General features: G+C 43.4%; 1 protein-coding gene across 27 annotated transcripts in view; it reads left to right on the forward strand.

Moving 5' to 3' along the window:
• The window catches only part of CAMK2G (calcium/calmodulin dependent protein kinase II gamma), a 118,241-nt gene that overhangs the window by 89,772 nt on the left and 10,410 nt on the right, over positions 1-18,059 (forward strand). For 4 of the 27 annotated variants that reach the window (XM_064663790.1, XM_064663791.1, XM_064663798.1 and 1 more), the window contains 6 exons: positions 75-115; positions 8,645-8,677; positions 12,501-12,569; positions 14,156-14,200; positions 14,852-14,900; positions 16,939-17,052. In XM_064663790.1, coding sequence (XP_064519860.1) covers positions 75-115; positions 8,645-8,677; positions 12,501-12,569; positions 14,156-14,200; positions 14,852-14,900; positions 16,939-17,052 — 351 coding nt within the window. The remainder of the gene's footprint in view (positions 1-74; positions 116-8,644; positions 8,678-12,500; positions 12,570-14,155; positions 14,201-14,851; positions 14,901-16,938; positions 17,053-18,059) is intronic. The other 23 variants (XM_064663792.1, XM_064663793.1, XM_064663801.1 and 20 more) reach the window with 9 other exon arrangements.

The raw sequence follows: 18,059 nt of genomic DNA on the forward strand, positions 1-18,059 counted from the left end.
ATTTCTGAGGGAAGTGGGGAGAGAGAAAGAAGTCTCAAAACCAAAATCTGACCTACTTCTGCTTCTCTCCACAGCTGCCAAAAGCCTGCTGAACAAGAAGTCAGATGGAGTGAAGGTAAGTTCTTGCTTTCTCATTTTACTGTCTCTCCCACCATCTGAACAGAAGGCAGCCACTTTCTCTGTTGCCCATCCTCTTCCAGGGTAAAACCACAGCCCTGTCCTGTGGCTGGGATTGCTATAATCACTGTATTGTTATGGAGCCCCATGTAGGATCTTATTGTTCCTTACATGTACCTTATACGTCATACAACTATCTAAGTGCACTATTGTAACAGCAGGAATTCTTTTTCCCCTTTCTATATGGAGAACTGGTCAGTGCTGTGGATTAGAAAGACCAAGGACTTGCTCAGTTGTGACACATGCCTCTGACTAGTCTGTTCTGTTCAGTGCAGAATGCTTCAGAATATGGATATTATCAGTGACTGATGATACCCAGCAGACCTCATGGAAGTTTCTTCATCTATCCCCTTGGACAGATGCTGGGAAGAGGGGTCAGGAAGGAGGAGCCTCCCAGTGTTCATGTTTGGACAGAATGGAAACTGAGTATTGTATTAAGGGTTCAGTTTGTGTGCCTGAAGCTGAGGCACTCCTGTTCCTTTCTGAGGGGAATTATTTTTTCCCTCTCCGATGTCACTCTTTGTGTTGCATGGTCATTGTTTAATTCTGGAGGTCAAACAGACCATTGCCGAGGCTGGATGCTGTTGCAGGCAGTAACCTTTTACCATCTGGTGCTGGCATAGAGATAGTTACAGGCTACAGCACTGTCCTCCCCTAACTGTTCCAAAGGCTAGTTGTTCTCCACATGGAAAAGAAGGGCTGGGTTTACTAGCTTGCATTTTCATTTGAAGTCCAAACCTTTCTCTACAGCTCTTATGGGAACAGTTCATCTGGTTTAACACTATGGACAGTCTTCATTCTCCCCATGCTGGGGGTCTGACATGCACACTGCATGACCAGCACACTTGTTCTCTCCTGCTGTCTTAGCCTTTTTTCACTTTATGAGGCTTTGTTTCCAGAGGGCTCACAGTACAAGCAGGCTGCTGGAAAAAGAGGTGTTTCCAGAGGGCTAGTGTTTATTTTGGAGAATGCTCTAGTAAAACATGTATTCTTGCAGTCCTGCAGTGTTCTGCCCTATTTACACCCAAGGTCTGGGCTGTTTATTTTGACCAAAATGCCCTGTGGAACTGCTGTTCTTGCCCTAGGATGCTTGTCTTTGAAATGTGCCTGCAAGAGTGAGCTTTTGTGCCATTGCACAAGCCTGCCTCTTGTACAGATCTGCACTGAACACATGCACAGTAATACAGCAAGTATGTTAGAGTTGTTGCATCTGTTGATATTGAAAACATTACAGTCAAATCCTAGTGGAATAAGAATGGGCTATCCCAAATGTTGTGAACTGAGAACCAGCAGGTACTTGCTTCAAAATCCCGGTGAGGCAGTGAAGAAGCAACAGAAAAAGCAGCAAGTATTAACACATCTACATAGTTTTGTTACCTATTTAGAAAAAAAAAAAAAGCTTTCTTCTCAGGATTCTTGATTTCCAACAGGCTTTCAGGGAGTGCCATATCTTGGGTTAAAATCTCGCAAAAATGAACAAAGGATATGCCCACAGATTTTGAGGCACAATTTCTTGGTCATGTATTTACAAGGAGACTCTGTATGTTAGAGGCTTCCAGCTCCATAGAAAGCTTATGGTGTTTGGTTCATGGAGTACATAGTGTCTTCCTCCATGAAAAGGATAAATCTGCATTTACTTCTCTTCAGCTCTTCACAGTATATGTTGTTCCTCATATTTATAACTGAATACTTGTGATAAAGTGTAAGTAAAGGTAGATTAGAGAGCATAGCATTCTCTGTACATGGTGAATGAGGTTGCCCTCTGGAAACCTTTTCTCTGCTTCTGCATGACACTGGAGACTTTATGTCAAGAGTCTGCATGCAACTTCCTTGCTCCAAAGTTTTAGAGCAGTCTGGCTTTGCAGTATGAACTCCAATGTTGTCCATGAGGGGCATTGCTCACATTCAACCTGGGCTGAGGGCCCTCAGGGGAGGTGTTTGTTTCCCATTTTCCCCAAATGGTGTCTATCTTTGGATGTGGCTTTTGAGTCCCCATTTCTCTAAGTGTTAAAACTCAGAAATAAATCAGATATTTCTCATTGAAGCTCCTGTTTTGCATTACTCTTTTGCTCAATAATACAGACTTTTAAAAGCACAGATTGCTTTTCCCCAGTGCTAAGCTCGGACAAGATAGAGAACAGGTCTGTGTGTGTTTGTAGTACATCCTTAACACTTGTGTTGTAGGATTTCTGTGGCTACATGCTTACCTCTTTACTTGCCCCTGCTGTCCAAATGTGTGGTGCTGCATCCCGTTAGTCATCCCATGGAAGTGTAGCTTTTATCACGTCCATTCGCCTATTGGAGCAGTACTGGCACACTTGGCTGCTGTGCAGCAGTCTCTGTGTTGGTCACTGTCTGGTTGTTGGCCTCACCATTGTGACCAGCATGCTTGCCATGTGCTGCTCCTTTATGCAGGAAACTTGTAATTTTACCTCCATTCATCTTCTCACCCTGTGCAGTTCTGACAAACACTTGTGCCAGTGTCTGGTTGAGTTAAGAGCATCTGGTCTTACATTAGTTGTAGCAAACAATGATTTTCTGCCCATTGCAGTAGTGCAGAGCACAAATACCGTGACTTGAACACTGACTAGATTTTCAGCTTTGTGGTATCCTTTTCACTCCCACTTCCTATATAAATAATTCTATATCAGATGTAGGTTTAGAACAAGCATTGCGTGCTGTATTTTTAACTGTAGTCTGCTGCTGACCACATGCCATGTGGTTAGGCTGTTTCTCGTGTTTCTTCCAGATAGGAAGACTGGTTTGTTTGGTGGTTGAGTTTTTTGTTTGTTTGTCTCTTACAGCCTTCTTCGAAATTAACTCCTTATGGAGTTTTGAAAGAAAATACTTCAGTTTCTTCATTGGTTTTATCTGATCCAGGGCGACTATGCTCCATGAGACTCCTGTCACAGTAGATAAGAATGGAAAGGGTATTTCTTCCACAAATGGATTATTATACTAGTGTAAAATTAATGACTGTAAAGACATTGAGGAAAAAACCATCACCAGTTTGTCTTAATTTACTTTCTGCTCAATGTAACTTTCCCATCCTTTTGGCTGGTATTCAGAGCTGCCTGTGCTAGAATTCTGCATTATTTGACAAATACAATAGGAATTTCTATTACATAGTAGTATGCAAGCTTGAGTGAGACCTATACATCTTTCTCATGCTTTCTTCCCAAGAACTCCTCGAAAACTGTATTAGTAAATATCTGATGAAAGATGTCACAGGTAGTTGCTGATTTAGCATAAATGAGAGAGAGCAATGATTTTTTAGTCATATGTGGTGGTGGTATGAGCATCTAGTATGAGTTGTGTTGACCTGATGTGTAAAAAAAAAAAAGGCACAGTTTTTGTTTCCGTAGGAATTGGCTTTAATCCTTTGCTGAAGGAAGTTTAGCACTAAAGCAATTAGGATGCATGCATTTTACTTGCATCAGACCATTTTGGAAGGGAGTAGAGGAAGCTTAAATCAGGAGGGGAAGATGGAAAAGAAACACTTTTTAATTCCAATATAGGTGTGTCCACACAGAGGTTATTTTGATAAATTTCCGTGTATATGACCCTCTCCTCTAGCAAATTCCTTTCCAAAATCTATTTGAAGCATTCCTGGTTTTCATTTTGCACTGTTGCTTCTATTTCAAGTACTAATTCTGCTAATTGGTAGATATTTCATCAGCTTGGCACTTGAGAACTTTTCCATTATCTTAAATAATGAATGATTTAAACTGCCTTGAATCTTAAATTCTGCCTGCTCAACAAACCTGTGTAGTGCTGCACTAACTTTCTTCAAGCAGAATTTGGATCCAAGCTGATGGAGTAGCAACAGGAAGGCCCAGGTTTTATCCCCAAGGAACATGCTTTTCAGCTTTCAAATCCAGAAAGTGAGGCTAGAAGATACTGATTGATGAGTTGCAGAGCCATGTAACATACCACATATATTGTGGCCACCGCTGTAGGTCCCAGGTATTTTTTTAAGATTCTAAATTTATGAGCAACATTGTGCAGCTACCATTTTAGAGTTTACTTTAGATAGCTTCATCTCAAATTTACTTGCTTTCTTGTTCCCCTTTCTGCTTGTAATCTGGACTTGCCATCTACTGCAAGGTGAGAGAGGGGTTAAGGAGTGGGCTGGGGCAAACACCTGGATGAAGATTAAGGACACTTTATGCTGAATGTCCTTTCTCTTACCTTGTCAGGGTCTGGGCTCCCTGTAGTTAGTGTTGCAGTCCTGCTATTAATTGTTTTCTGTCTCTGGGTAGCCCTTCAAACAGTTGTGTTCCCTTTTTTCCAAAGGGGTGTTTTGCTTCCTACTGATATCAGAGGCTATGCGTGCTTCCAGTTCTAGCAGGGCCTGTCAGATCCATCTCTATAATCAGAAATTGTTAATACTCAAAGTGGTATTTTTAGTTAAATATGTAATTGTAAGTGTTTTTAAATTGGTCCTTTTCTAAGCTCTTTGTTAGTGTCTTCTTTTTTTTCTTTCCTGTTTACTTCTGACCACTTAGGTTTGTGATTAAGATATATAGAAGTATAACAATAATATTTTTCAGGCCCACTGTGACACCATGTAAATAGCAAATTGTGGAGAATGCTGTGGAAATGCAGGAGATTTTAACAGCGTTCACTTGCAATGCTCTGCAAAATCTGTTGATTTTCTACCTTGTCTTTCTGCCACATGCACTTTGTTTTCTTTCCCAGCAGAAGCTGAATAGCAGCTAAAAGGAGAACTCAGCTGAAAGAGTAAAAATCCTTCTTTTTTTTTTTTTTTTTTGTTTAACCAGGTTAATGTTGTAAAATCTGCCCTTCATATTGCATAACTGCAAAGAGGCATCAAATACCGTTTGTTCTGCTGTTTGTAAAGAATATTGCAGTAAGTGTACATTTTATGCCTGGTGGGTACCAGCTTTCCCTGCCCTTTGCACAGTAAAGAGTATGTGGAGAAGGAAGGATGCTCTGTAAATTGGCATGGCTGCTGAGAAAGCAGTTGGTAAAAGTGTGCCTTAAACAGAGAAAGCACAGTAGCAAGGTGAACTAACCTATGAAATCCCTAAGGGTCAAGTAATATCCACACAGTGACCAACAGGAGCTACTGCTCCTATCTCTGTATCTGGACTTGTTGTGGTCTTAAAGCCATACATTTAAAGGTTACTATGCTGAAGCTAAATGAGGAGAACCCAAGTTCATCTGAGTTTTGTGCTGAACTGTTTTATGCAAGACACCTGGGGAGTGCTTCAGATCTCTTTAAGTGCTGACTTCCAGTAGCACATTATACCCACCTTTGATGCATTCAGTTTTTTCACTGCATTGTTGTAATGCCTAGAAACACCAAATGAGATCAAGGGTCCGGTGTGCTTAGCACTGTAGTGATGGCTAAACAGGAAATCCCTGCCTCTTAGCTTACAAGTTAAACAAACAAGCTGACAAAAGGCCAAGAGAGATGGATTGACAAAGATGAAATTATTTGCTCAGCATCACACAAAAGGGCTAAACCAGAAATAGAAATAGGACCTCAAATTTGCTAGTTCAATATGCCTCTTACTGATCTGCTTTAGGTTCAACATTTTTTTCCCTACCTCAAGTTCTGAAATTACTATACTCTTCATAGGAACATGACTTGCAGCAAATGTGACACTTTAACATAAATATACTGTCAGTATCAAGCTGGGGGAGAACTGCATGTAGAAGATAGAAATGCAAAAAGTTGTCATAAAAAAATAGCCATGTTAAGTGTCCAGGACTGTGAATGGGACCTTGCTTAGAATCACTCTACTTCCTATAGCATCTTCCAATATGTATCGTGGAAAGATTTACAGTGGCCGTTTCTAGTATTGTTATACTGAAGAGACAGTGATTCTTCAGGTTGTCTTCTGTCACCTGCTGACTTCTCTTTATTGTTACCTAAAGCAAGAGTCTTCCTTAAATTTTACTGCAGAGAATATGCTCCTCTTTTGACAACTTTAACAAACACTCATCCCTAGATTTGTGGTCTGTGCTGCTTTGGGAGAATGTTTTGTCACTCAGGTGTAGGGAAAAAGTGATCAGTGAGGTACTTTACCGTAGATTATGTGTCTGCCTTTAACAGTTTTTTGCACCCTGTGACATCTCTGCACTGCCTGGTAATTCTTAGAGATGTAGCTGTGTTATGGAAGGGAAAGAGAACTCTATAACTAAACTTCTTTATCTTATTTACTTTGCTAAGTTGCAGTCACATTGCAAGAAGAACAAAAAGTTTTGCTCACTCAGCTAGTCACCTTGGGAAGGTAACATAGATGGTTCTGATGCAGCTGTTAAGATGGTATTGGGAGATTGATCTGGTTTTAGTAACTTCCTTGTATATGTTTTGACTTAATAATTTTTGATGCTTTAGCACTTACTGCCAGTGCCTCATGTTGGCATTATCTAACTTGTCTTGTGTTTTAGTAGTACTTTCCTGCTCTGTAACACAGACCTCACTCCCCACCCTTTTCGTACTGCCTAGCTAGCTTTCCTTGCCTCTGTTATTATACTAGCCAGGAATAATGTGCTTTCTGGAATTTCTACACTACATCATGCCATGTTAATAGACCAAGGCTATTTTAAATTTAGCTTGTATTCTAATTAAATTCTGATCTGCGGAGGGTTCTGTTTCCTCCCGTGCCTCTGTGTAGGAGGGTGTTTGTTTTCTGCATGGCTTCGTTGACTCTTTTCCTATTGAACCTTCTGCTTGTATCTTAACGTTTTCTGTCCCTTTTTTTGGTAACTCACTGGAAACCTGTACGAACTTCAGATGAGACTGTCCTTCTCAGAGACCAGTTTCCCTGCAGTATCCATGTAGCCTCTGTTTGCTTGCTGCAACTTACAGGATACATTAAAAGTCAAACTGAAGTTTTGGAGCAGCCTGTTTTTACTGGGTACAAGGATTCCTCTGGGTTGTTGGTGATCTAAGCATTGTATTCATTCACTGGTAGTACATCATATTTTAGCTCTAACTTGAGGAAAAGCCTGTGGAGAAGCTAAATTGTCCTGAAAAAAATATGAGAGAAATCACAAATTTGTAAACCATGCAACGCCAAGCCCTATGTTGTGCCTCCATAAAGTGAAAGCTTCATGAGCCAAATGCAGAACAGATCAGAGTCTGTCTGTACAGGAATTAAAGATCAGATGAGGCAGAAGCTTTGCTACTTTGAGTCTATTCATGCAGTGGCTGTGTGATTCTGGACTGTATGGTGTGATTAGGAATGTAGTTCTGGGTATGAAGTAAACATTGGCACTTGTGCTTTCAAAGGCATGTCAGTCTGTATGTGTGCTTGAGCTCTGATGTGAGGATAGCAGGGATGAAGGCAACATGCAAGCTAAAAGCTGTGAAGGCTCAGTAAGTGTATGAAATGGGGAGGTACAAGTCCATTGCCAGTACTGTGTCAAGAGGCTGCTCCGTGGTGGGCTGTGCAGGAGTCCAGAGGTATGTAGCGAGCCCACAACATCATAATTTTTTGACTGGGACGTGCTGTCCTACACTACTTATGTGAGCTAGACTCTGTGGTAAGCAGCAGAGAAATAGCCTAGATAGTACTGAAGAAGGGCAGATGGAAAATGTATGTGGAGACAGCAGGGGGAAGGAGTAGCATTGTAATGCTGGAAGACCTGCCAGGCTCAGCTTAGACAGGATGACATGAAGAGTTTAGTGAAAGAGCAGAGAAATTCATGCTGAGTCTCATTTACTGGAGAGTGCAGTTCAGTGTGAAGGTATCTTTGAAGATGACTGAAGATGCTGTTGAACAAGAGTAGAGTCCAGGAAGGTTAAGTAATGTTTGAACCTGTTTGTTCTCTTCACAAACCGAGGAGAAATCTGAAAGCACAAAGTGTTCTGGCTGTTGAGTGCCTCTGTCTTACTTGTTTGTTAGTGTACCTTGCCTCTCCAATCAGCCCCAAATGCTGTGTGAGGGAGCCTGTCTCCTCCCCATGCTATGCACAGAAGTTCCCCCTTCTTTCTTTGGCCCCTGAGGGTGTCCCTCTGTTCTGCCCTCCTCCCTACCCTCCCACTTGAGTTGCAAACATATCTCTGTTTCCTCCAAATGTGAACACATGTAGACTTTCTGCCTACCTCTTCAGTGTGGATGGGAAAGCTGAGGTGGGAGAGCACAGAGAGGCACCCCCTTGCATCCCACATCTTGTGGATATATATTCCTCTTTCTTCTTCCCTCCTTATATCAATGTGTGGGGCACCTATGTTCTGACTTCAATGTTTGAGGGGATGGAGACCTTCAGCCCTGCCCTTTCCCCTGGTGTTTAGTCATGTGCTTTAATGGTGACTTCTCTCTGCTCCTTCTCGTGTGTCTGTGCATTTCTGCTGCTGCTTATACCTGCCTCAGGGGAGCGTTATTGGCAGGGGGGCCCTTGCTGGCACACTAATGTGTGAATAGTTTCTGTGCTTTTCTTCTCATCTCCTCTCTTCCCTTCTCTTTCCCTCTCTCAATGATGTGTCCAGAAAAGGAAGTCGAGCTCCAGTGTGCATTTGATGGTGAGCACCTCCCGTAAGCTGCCTGCGATTCGTGCGTCCGCCATTTCTCATGCCATGCACGCTCGGCTTGTGCTCATCACCCTACATAGCATGTCCGGGCAGGGGGCGGGGGGATCTGTGTGCACTCAAAGGTCCATGTCCTCACCACAAGGGCTCTGTGATCCTCTGGCCCCCCGCCACATACAGCTCCCATTTTGTGCGGAAAATCAACTGCTGGGCAATGCAGTTTGACTTTGCCTGCTCTGAGTGTGAAACAAAAAAAAAAAAAGGCAGTGGTTCTCCTGGGCTCAGCAGAGCAGGTCCATATTTTGCCTGGACATGAGGCTTTGTCATTCTGTTGCAGAGGTGCCAAAAAGAGGAGCAGGTGCTCTGCCTAGTGTTAGGAGCCTTGCAGTGTAGAACAAACTAGGAGTCACTGCAGATGTGGCAGAGACTGATGGGCTCCGCTGTTCAGATGAAATGTGTGGGCACAGCACCACCAGGCAGCTCAGAGCTGCTGGTCACTTCTTTTTTTAGTATACTTACTGAAAAGGTTTGTCAGAGCCTTTATAATCCAAAACTTCCTTTTGTCCTGATCTTGTTTATGTATCCCAGCATGACCAAATACCCAGTAACTGCCTCCCTTGTCCTGTTCATTTCCTTTTTTCATTCATCCAGATGTTTGACATCTATAGAATTTGTCAAAAAAGTAGTCAAATCCACTCTCAAGGGAGCAAAGAGGAAATTGGCCAGTGTCATATTGTCAGGAGTCATACACAGCCCAGTGATACACTTTGAGACAGATATGAACATTAACTGAAGTAAAAAAATCAATTATTGTATTATCTCCTTTGCACAGAAAAATAACAGAAAAGATTTCTCCCCTATTTCAGATAAAACCAGGAATGTTATAGTACTGAGAAAGCAGAATAATTGTTTCTGCTTTACTACCTGGAAGATATTTCTCCTCTTCCTCCTTCAATGACAGCTTAAAACTGTAAAAAACCACACAAAAAAACCTAATCCCAAAATACTGCTTTGAAAGTCTGATGTGAGGGACTGACTTTTCACCAGCCCTGTGTTTATACAGGGCAAGAGTTCACTGTGCCTTTCTTGCCCTTCTTTTGTGCCCACTGAGAGCAATACTTAAATTCCCTTTGCGTATCGTATTAAAGCAGCTGGGATATGTAAGCCGTGTAAGTGTCAGACTCAGAAAACATGGAAGCAGTGAAGGTGGCTAAATAACCAGAGATAACCCATGTGTTGGTACTTATTTTCTTTTAGTTGGCTAGATGTGTGTGTCCTTAGCGATATGAACACTGGTCTGTTTTCTTTCTCTTGCACCCTCTATGTCGTTTGTGCCTGTCTGTCTGTCTCTTGTCTAGCTCAGGAAGTGCTGCCAACTGCTGTGCCAAAGCTAATCGTGTTACATAGATTTTAAGAAGGGCCTGGCACCTTTTTATGTGAATTGGGCTCTTTTAACTTGAGCTGTACCAAATTACCAAGAAACACAGCCTGCCCAGTGACTGTGATGTTGGCTGGTGGTAGGAAAGGAAGGAGGGGTAAGAGTTGGTTGTGCCACCTGGGGCTCTGGGAAGGCAAGGCTAGTTTCTTCCAGGAAGAGGAATTGGTTAGATGGCCACAAGACATGAGTGTGTGCAGGAAGCTCAGTATGTCAGATACCTCCCCCTGAGAAAGAGCTGTGAGAAATTCTTAGGGTAAGCTGCCTTTAATTTCATTGGGACTCTGTGCTGGAGTAAAATGCTATGTGATTCTGGACTAGCAAACATGATACTTAGTCTTCTTCAGCCCACTGGCTGGGGAAGAGTATGATGGATGAACTGAGTGCTCAGTGCAGCCTGGAGGGTAGGCTGTGTGCTTTGGGTATGTGTGGGTTTGTATTTTATAAGGCAATATACCACACCTAACAAGCTGCTGTCAGCTTTTTTTCAGAACATTGGCGTCCTGGATGTTTGTTTTGATTTTGGTTTTGGTTTTCCAAAAAAATTGGAATTATTTTCTTATAGCTTCTTTCATGATAACTTTATCTTCTTATCCCAGTGGACTAAGAAGAATGTGCTGCATTCCTCTCACTGGAAGAGGTTTGAAAGATAGATCTCTGCATTAGAATCACTGTTTCTGGAGAAGTACAGGAACCTCAGTGCTGTGTGGAGAGGTAGACCCAGGCATTGCCAGAAGTTTCTTTGTGTTTATGCCACAAAATAGCTTGAGATTAATTTTTTCAGGTTGATCTGCTCCTCTTTGACATCCACAGTGACTGTCATCTCTTCTGCCATCAGGTTGGAAATACATGCAGAAAGCAAAGCTCTAGGAAAGCCAGAGTCTTAAGACAATGCAGGGGTGTATAGGAGGAGGCAGCAAACAGTAATTTCTGTAGTATTTCTCCTTTCTTAGCTTTTTTTATCATATGATCCTTTTTTTTCCCATGGACTTCTGAGGAATTCATTCATGCCTCTCTCTTCTACTTTCTCCTCTCTACACCTGCCCCATCTTCCTCTTCTTTCTTCTCTCTCCCTCTCCAAAAGGGATAGTTAAGTCAAGACATGTTGCTTGTGAAGAAAAACTGATGTATGAGTAGGTGTGTGTAAAGTCTCAGCCTTATAAGGTCTGTCACTGGTTGACATAATTATACCTTTGGCAGATGTTTTCCAGCTCAGCATTTCACTTCTACATTCTTTGTGGTGTTTGTGGTGTGGTGATGAGGGCCTGATGTTTTGCAGTATGAATTTGCACTCCCTGAGAACAGTGGGATAGAGAGCCACTGCATTGAGGGCACACTGAGAGCCAAGAGCTCCCATCTGATACCCTGAATCTGTAAACCAAGGAGTTTGAGTGGGGCTCCTGCGATTTTGACATTGCTGCTGGTGTCTAGCAGCATGAGAGCCATATACCTGGTGTGTGGGTTACATTTGGGCTAGGAACTATATACTAGTGGACACAGGTTTGGCTTCCTACAGACATAGACTTTGCTCATTCCTGACGTTACTGACGTACATGACTCAGTGGGATGCTTCTTTTCAGCAAGCTGGTGATGGCCTCACTGTTGTGCTGTGTGGATGCAGGAATGCAGAAAATGGAGATTTTATGCTTCTGCCACAGCTACAAGAGAGACTGAAGAGGGGAAAAGATGAAAAACTACTGGGCACCATCCAAAGAACTTCCTACTTGCAGAACTATATGGCCTTTTCCTTGTGTCCCAACCCATCCATTTCCATATTTTGGTCCTAAAACGTCTTTGTTCAGGTCATAGCAGGGATAAAATACACTTTACCTCACCTTTTCTCTACCTTTTCTAGGACTGACCACACTTTTCCTTGGATCAGTAGATTCCCTGGGACCCTCAGCATTATCACATACCTAGGACTGTTCCTGTACACTTTGGGACTCCTCAGACTTGACTCATGTGTGCCCTGTTTGAGACTGCACCATGACTATCATGTGTCTCTCACTTCTGTAGTCTCTTTCTCTCAGGACTGCTGCCATCTTTCATTCTCCCTTACCAGATATTTTTGTTAGTGCTCATTGCAGGATTCTCCCCATCCCTTAGGGCTGCTGCCTTTTCCCCTTCTGTTTTCCTTCCTTATAGATCTAGCAGTCCATGTACGTTTGGATTTTGGTACATCCCCTACAACTTCTATTGCCTCTGAGGGAAGGATGATGTCCAGCGACCCGGGCAGCACTCCTTCATCCTCCCTCTTCTTGGTGATTGAGCCTGTGGGGAGGGGAGGGTCTGAGGAGATGGTTGGGGTTGAAACAATACTGTCATTTTCTTGCTGCCTTTGCTGCCCAGCAGCGGAACTAAAACCATGTTTTTCTGTCTCAGCCACAGAGCAACAACAAAACCAGTATAGTAAGCACTGCAAAAGAAACACCCCCAGTGCAGACGTCCATGGTATCTTCCCCAACCGCTATTTTTTTTTCCTGTTTGGTTTAATTTTGATTCTGTCCTCTCCCCTTCTCCCCCCACCCCCCTTCCCGAGTGCTGCTTGTGCTGCTCTGTTTCAGCTTATGTTTTGGCTTCGTTCTGTCTGTGTTCCTGTGCTGCTGTGGGGCCTGATCACAGCCTCACAGGCTTTGGGTTGGGGGTGCTGAGCAGAGCTGTGGTTGGATGTGGGGATCGCAGCTTGCCTGGACTTCCCCATGTGCCATCCCTGTATAGTTCTGTGTGTCCCGTCCAACTGTTCCTGCTGGCTTTGGGAAGGTTTGGAAGAAGAGAGTGTCAAGCTCCATCCACTCTCCAACACTCAGGAAATGAAAGATGGACTTCAGGACACCACAGAAGAAAGGGCAGACTGAAGCTTTTAGGGGAATCCTTTGATGGCCCATTTGGCCTGCTCATTTGAGTTGATCCTCTGCAGCTCGCTGGGCTGGCATTTTCTGTTTGGGCTGTGTGCAGGCTTCATAGGTGCCCTGTGCCAAGTACATTGAATGGCACAGCTCAGTGTGTGTGGCCTGCCTCAGTATGCTTGGAAGAACAGACAGCAGTGCAAGGGTGGCAGAGGAGGATGGGTGTGTGTACATCACTGCCCAGCACAGTCCCTGATGCCCTCACTGAGCCACCCTGCGAGAGTGACAGCAGTGCGAAGAGATGGTGCAGGATCCTGAAGTCTTTTCCTGGTAATGAAGGGATGAGTGCAGGAGCTAGTTAGCACCCATAGGCCTGGTAGCTGCTCTTTGTTGTCTGTCTCTGGAGAGTTGGATTTGGCATTTTTTGGAGGTGAGAGGGGGGGAATTTGGTGTTGGTTTTATTTGTTGTAGGATGAAGGATTCTTGGGACACTTCATAATTTTCTGCTTTCAATTCACTGGCTTTGTTCATGATGTTATTGATACTGAGAGAGCCTTTCTAAATTATTAAATACTGTTATTATTGAAATTTGAGCTCATTTTAGAGACTTTTAGAAAAATATCCCTTTTTACACAGTTCCTTATCAGCTCCTCTCTGAGAGGCATTGAGGTGATCTGGCTCATCCCCTTTCCGTTATGGAAATTATGAATGTCCCTTTTTTAGGGTAACATACCCAGCAACCTTTCCAAAAACCTGGGAGACAAAGGCCCCAGCCCCAGTATTATCCTTTCTTCCCCCTCTCCCTCTTCTGAAATATTTTCCAGTGAGGACAATGCTGAGGGTTCATTACTTCATGAACAGCTGCAGAGGGTGCAGACTGGCTGCTTGGTTGCTGTCTGGTGTCTGTGCCAGCCTGATTCACTGGAAGCAAATTGGGAATTAGGGGCAATTGCAGGGAAGCTGGGGGCTTTGTCTCCTTGTGACTGTAGCTTTTAGTGCAGCCTCTCTCTAAAGGAAACCCGTGCAGGAAGTGTGTGCGCACGCACGCAGGCACTCGTGTGCTGTTTGGAGTTTGTGGTTTGATTTTATTTTTTTTAATGTCAGACACCTTTTCTCCACTTGCTGGGGAGTGAAAAGAAATGAGAGAATGCTTTGGAACTGGAGTTTAATTATTCTTCCATCCTTTCCTAGGAGCCTCAAACAACTGTTGTCCATAATGCTACAGATGGCATAAAGGTAAGGGATGGGAGTGTTGCCAGAGAAACCTCTGCTTCTCTCTTGTTCTTGTCTTCGTGTGTCTTAATTCAGTTTCTACCTTTCCAATGCCTGATTTGTAGCATGCTCCTGAATACTGCTGGCAGTAGAACTAGGAGGGTTGTGTTATATAGCTGTGGATCTCTGGAAGAGGCTGAGTAAAGACAACTGTTCAGATATTAACATCTCTTTCCTACTGTGGTGTGTAACCACCACTCTCTTTTGTATGTGGGATGAAAGAGAAGATATAGACACTTATGTACCTTTTTTTTTTCTTCTGGAAATGGAGACTTCCTCTGGGAAAGCCTAGGAGCCCTTCTTTAGCTTCTTGTGGCTATTCTTCTTCCAAACAGAAGCAACTCTCATCTGATTTCATTTGACAGAGTTTGGTAACTTCCATACTTGTAAAAGTTCTGGGTGAACGGCTTGAACATGCAAAAGCTGAGCAGAGATACTGTTAAGTTTTGCTTAGTATTTGGCCTGCTTTCATCCAAATCTTCCTTGTATCATCCTCTCCCTGCCATCCCTGCCAATGTTTTTGCGCTTTTCCCCATCTTTCTTCACAAACAAATCAAACTATTTGCTCATGGTCCCAACTGCTGATGCCTGGTAATGCTCTGTTCTGCCATGCAGGGTTCCACAGAGAGCTGTAACACCACAACTGAAGATGAGGATCTGAAAGGTAGGTGTTTTGCCTGTAGTTTCTAATACAGTTAAGTGTAGGCAAGGGATTCTGGAGATTCGATCATTGCGTTGAACTAGCTTCCCAGATTTCTGTGTCTGACTCAGTTCATAAATTTGCCATGATGCTGTCATTCCTGTCACAGTGGGACTGTGCATTGGGGAACTGGCTGACTTGGCCTCTGTGGTATATAAATACTGTTTGCCCCAAGCTAATTTTTTGTCTCAGAGTTGGAATTCTCTTCTTGCAAATATCATAATATGTTCATCTCCGCTCCATTTCTAGGCATGGAAAATCCCTACCAGTCCCTTGAGGTTTGGAGTCTGCTTGACTGAAACCTCTCTTACTGCTCAGTCTCCCTTTTCACCCCTTTCTGAAAATCTCTTTAGTGATATGCACACAGTACCCTTGTTATTTTTTTTCTATTTGGGTCTATTTTTATTTCTAAGATGAAGATAATTCTCAGCCTGCCATCTCTCAGTAGAAATGGTTTTCCATGTCCTTGACTGAGATATCAGTAGAGGGAGAGGCTGAAAAGAGATTTCACGCCTTTCAGTGACCATATCATAAGTATTCTGTACTTGTAAAACTCTTTAAATTGAGGAGCTCCAAGTTCCGTATCTGCTCATGTTGTTAGAGCAGCTGTCTTTTGCCTGACCTCCCTAATGAAGGACAAGCAGACATTTTCCTGAATGAGCAGGTTCAGGATGGATGAATGCAGTTTGCATTCTGAGGCAAATGTGTTAATAGCTTGCATTTTGAGGCAGAGATATTCTCATTCTCCCTGTAGTTCATCTGAGTTACATATCCAGGGAAAAATCAGTGCTGACCCTGTGGTGTAGCAGCAATGTCACCTCCATCAGCTGGGCTAGTTCCTGATGCTTTTCCCGTGGCTTATCACAAGCCCTGGCTCCTCTTCTGAGGAGTCACAGGGAGCAGAAACACATGCCAGTGAGTGAATTGAGCTCTGCAATACAGATTGTTTCTGATAAAACCTGGCTTCATTACAGGACTGTATTTTAGCTCCCACCTTTTTGCCAAGGAGTAATCTGTGGTTTAAGGATCTCACTTTGAGGGATGGGAACTGGATGGGTTTTGTAGGGTAGTAATGAATTTGATTTGTCTGATCTCTGCTGGATAGCCATCCAGAACAGATATCTGTCCAGAACTTTGTTTCCTGTGGCACCTTTTGCTCAGGAGAGGTCCCATGCTTGAGCAAGTTGAGTCAATGGGTCATGTAAGTCAGGAACACAAATGCTGTGAGGAAAAGAAGGCTAGGACTGGAACAGAAGGTGGGGATGAAGGAGGGCAGCTGGTCAGGGCTAAATCCATAGAGTTGTATAGGGCTACAGATCAAAACTGTGTTTTGTGGTTTTTGGCAGAGGTTGGAAAATTTTGTTACAATTTTAATAGAAGGGAGCATTTGAATGGTGATTGGGAGGGAAGGAGTTTGCACAGTAATGGTTTGTGCTGTAGCCAGCTCTGGTAATTTTAGTGCTTCAGTTTCAAATGTAGCAGTGTTCACTAGTGTTCCTTTTTCACTCCTGACCTTCCACTTTTTCAGATAAGCAAGCACTTGAGCAAAACTAAGTAGACCAAAAGGTTTGAGAGTGTTGGAGTTCTCAGTGTTCTGCATAGCCATGACTCTGGGAAAGGGGAAATGCTTGTGCAGTTCCTCTGTCAACTTCTTATTTTAAATAGACACCAGATTACACAGATAAGTCCTGCTGTGCTGTAGGAGACGTTGTCTTTGTCCATCAGTGGCAGTTGCCTCAGGGATATGTTGTTTCCACTGTGGTGAGGCTAAAGGCAGTGTGTGTCGTTCTTCCCCCGCCCCCCTGCCCTTCTGTCATTCTAAATTGCACAGTAGTTTCATGTTGTAGAGCTGTCTACTTGGCTTTGCCCTGGAGGACACTCCTGCATGTTTTGTGCCCAGCATTGTGGTTTCTTTAATGTTCTCCTATTTCCTTTCTCTTTTTTTATTTACTGAACTTGCGTGTTTTGTTTGTGTTTGTGTTTTAATTCCCTGCCATGCTAGCTCCCCCTCTCTCCACCGGGGACGGCAGCTCAGTGCTTGAAGGACGGAGGCACAGTGAGAGCAAAACACAGACTGAGTCCATGCAGTCCCAGCTTTCTCTCTGTTTCTCAGCCAGTAAGTCCAGGGGTGCAGTGCTTCACAGCATCTTTTTCCCACCCCTCCCTCCACCCTTTCCATTTCTCCTTCCCCAAGATTTTTCCTTTCCTCAACTTTCTTCCAAAACGTTGATTTTTCATTTCCAGTACTCCAGAAAAAAAAGAAATCATCTCCCTTCCTGCAAAATACCCTCCTTTGCACACTAAAATTTTCCAAATATTTCCCTCCCTTTCTGGGGAAAAACAAACAAACAACCAGAACCTCATCCTAGCTAATTTCATTTCCTCGCTTTCATCTGGGTGAGAGGTGGAGTTCTCTGCAGAGAACTTGCCTTTCAGGGTTTCCTCGAGTAAGTCACTGTATCTCTTAGTTTTCCTTGTGGTAAATGGGGTCAGTGGTGCAGGTTTGCTTATGGAGGGGATGCATCAGGCTGAATTCAGTCTCACTTGTCAAGGACTTCTGAGGACCCCAGACGTGTATGGTGCTCAGAAGTACCAAAGGAACCAAAACCAGTTTTTATAGACTACTCCAAGGATGTTTGGAAAGGGAGGCTGTGGCTGCTGGAAGACCCCATAGCATTTCTGAATCCATCGTCAGGTGCTCTGAGTGAAAATTCTTGGATAATGTTGGCTCTGAAGGGCGTTTGTCTGTCGTAAGCTTTACCTCGTGTGTCTGTCTTGCTAGCTCAGTTAGCCAGTACCGTGGTTAGTCTGCGAGTTGTGGTAATGTCTGTCTGATATCTCCTGAATTGGCTACCTCCACAGAGGAGCCCGTGGCGGAAAAACTTTGAAAATGCATATGAAAAAAAGCTAGTAGGTGTGAGAAAATCTAGCTGGGATTCCCAGCCTTTCCCCTACACAGACGTACTGTACTAGCTGCCTGGCTATTTAAAGCAGTAGTAAAAGGATCCTTAGTGTGAGTTGGGAACATCTGGAGTATTTGATTCTGTTCAGGTCAATCTGGGAAGGAAGAAGCAAGCATGCCCTCTTCTGTCTTTTCCTGGTTTCCTGCATACAGCACCAGAA

Source organism: Pseudopipra pipra, chromosome 8 (assembly GCF_036250125.1).
Source record: "Pseudopipra pipra isolate bDixPip1 chromosome 8, bDixPip1.hap1, whole genome shotgun sequence".
NCBI lineage: Eukaryota > Metazoa > Chordata > Aves > Passeriformes > Pipridae > Pseudopipra > Pseudopipra pipra.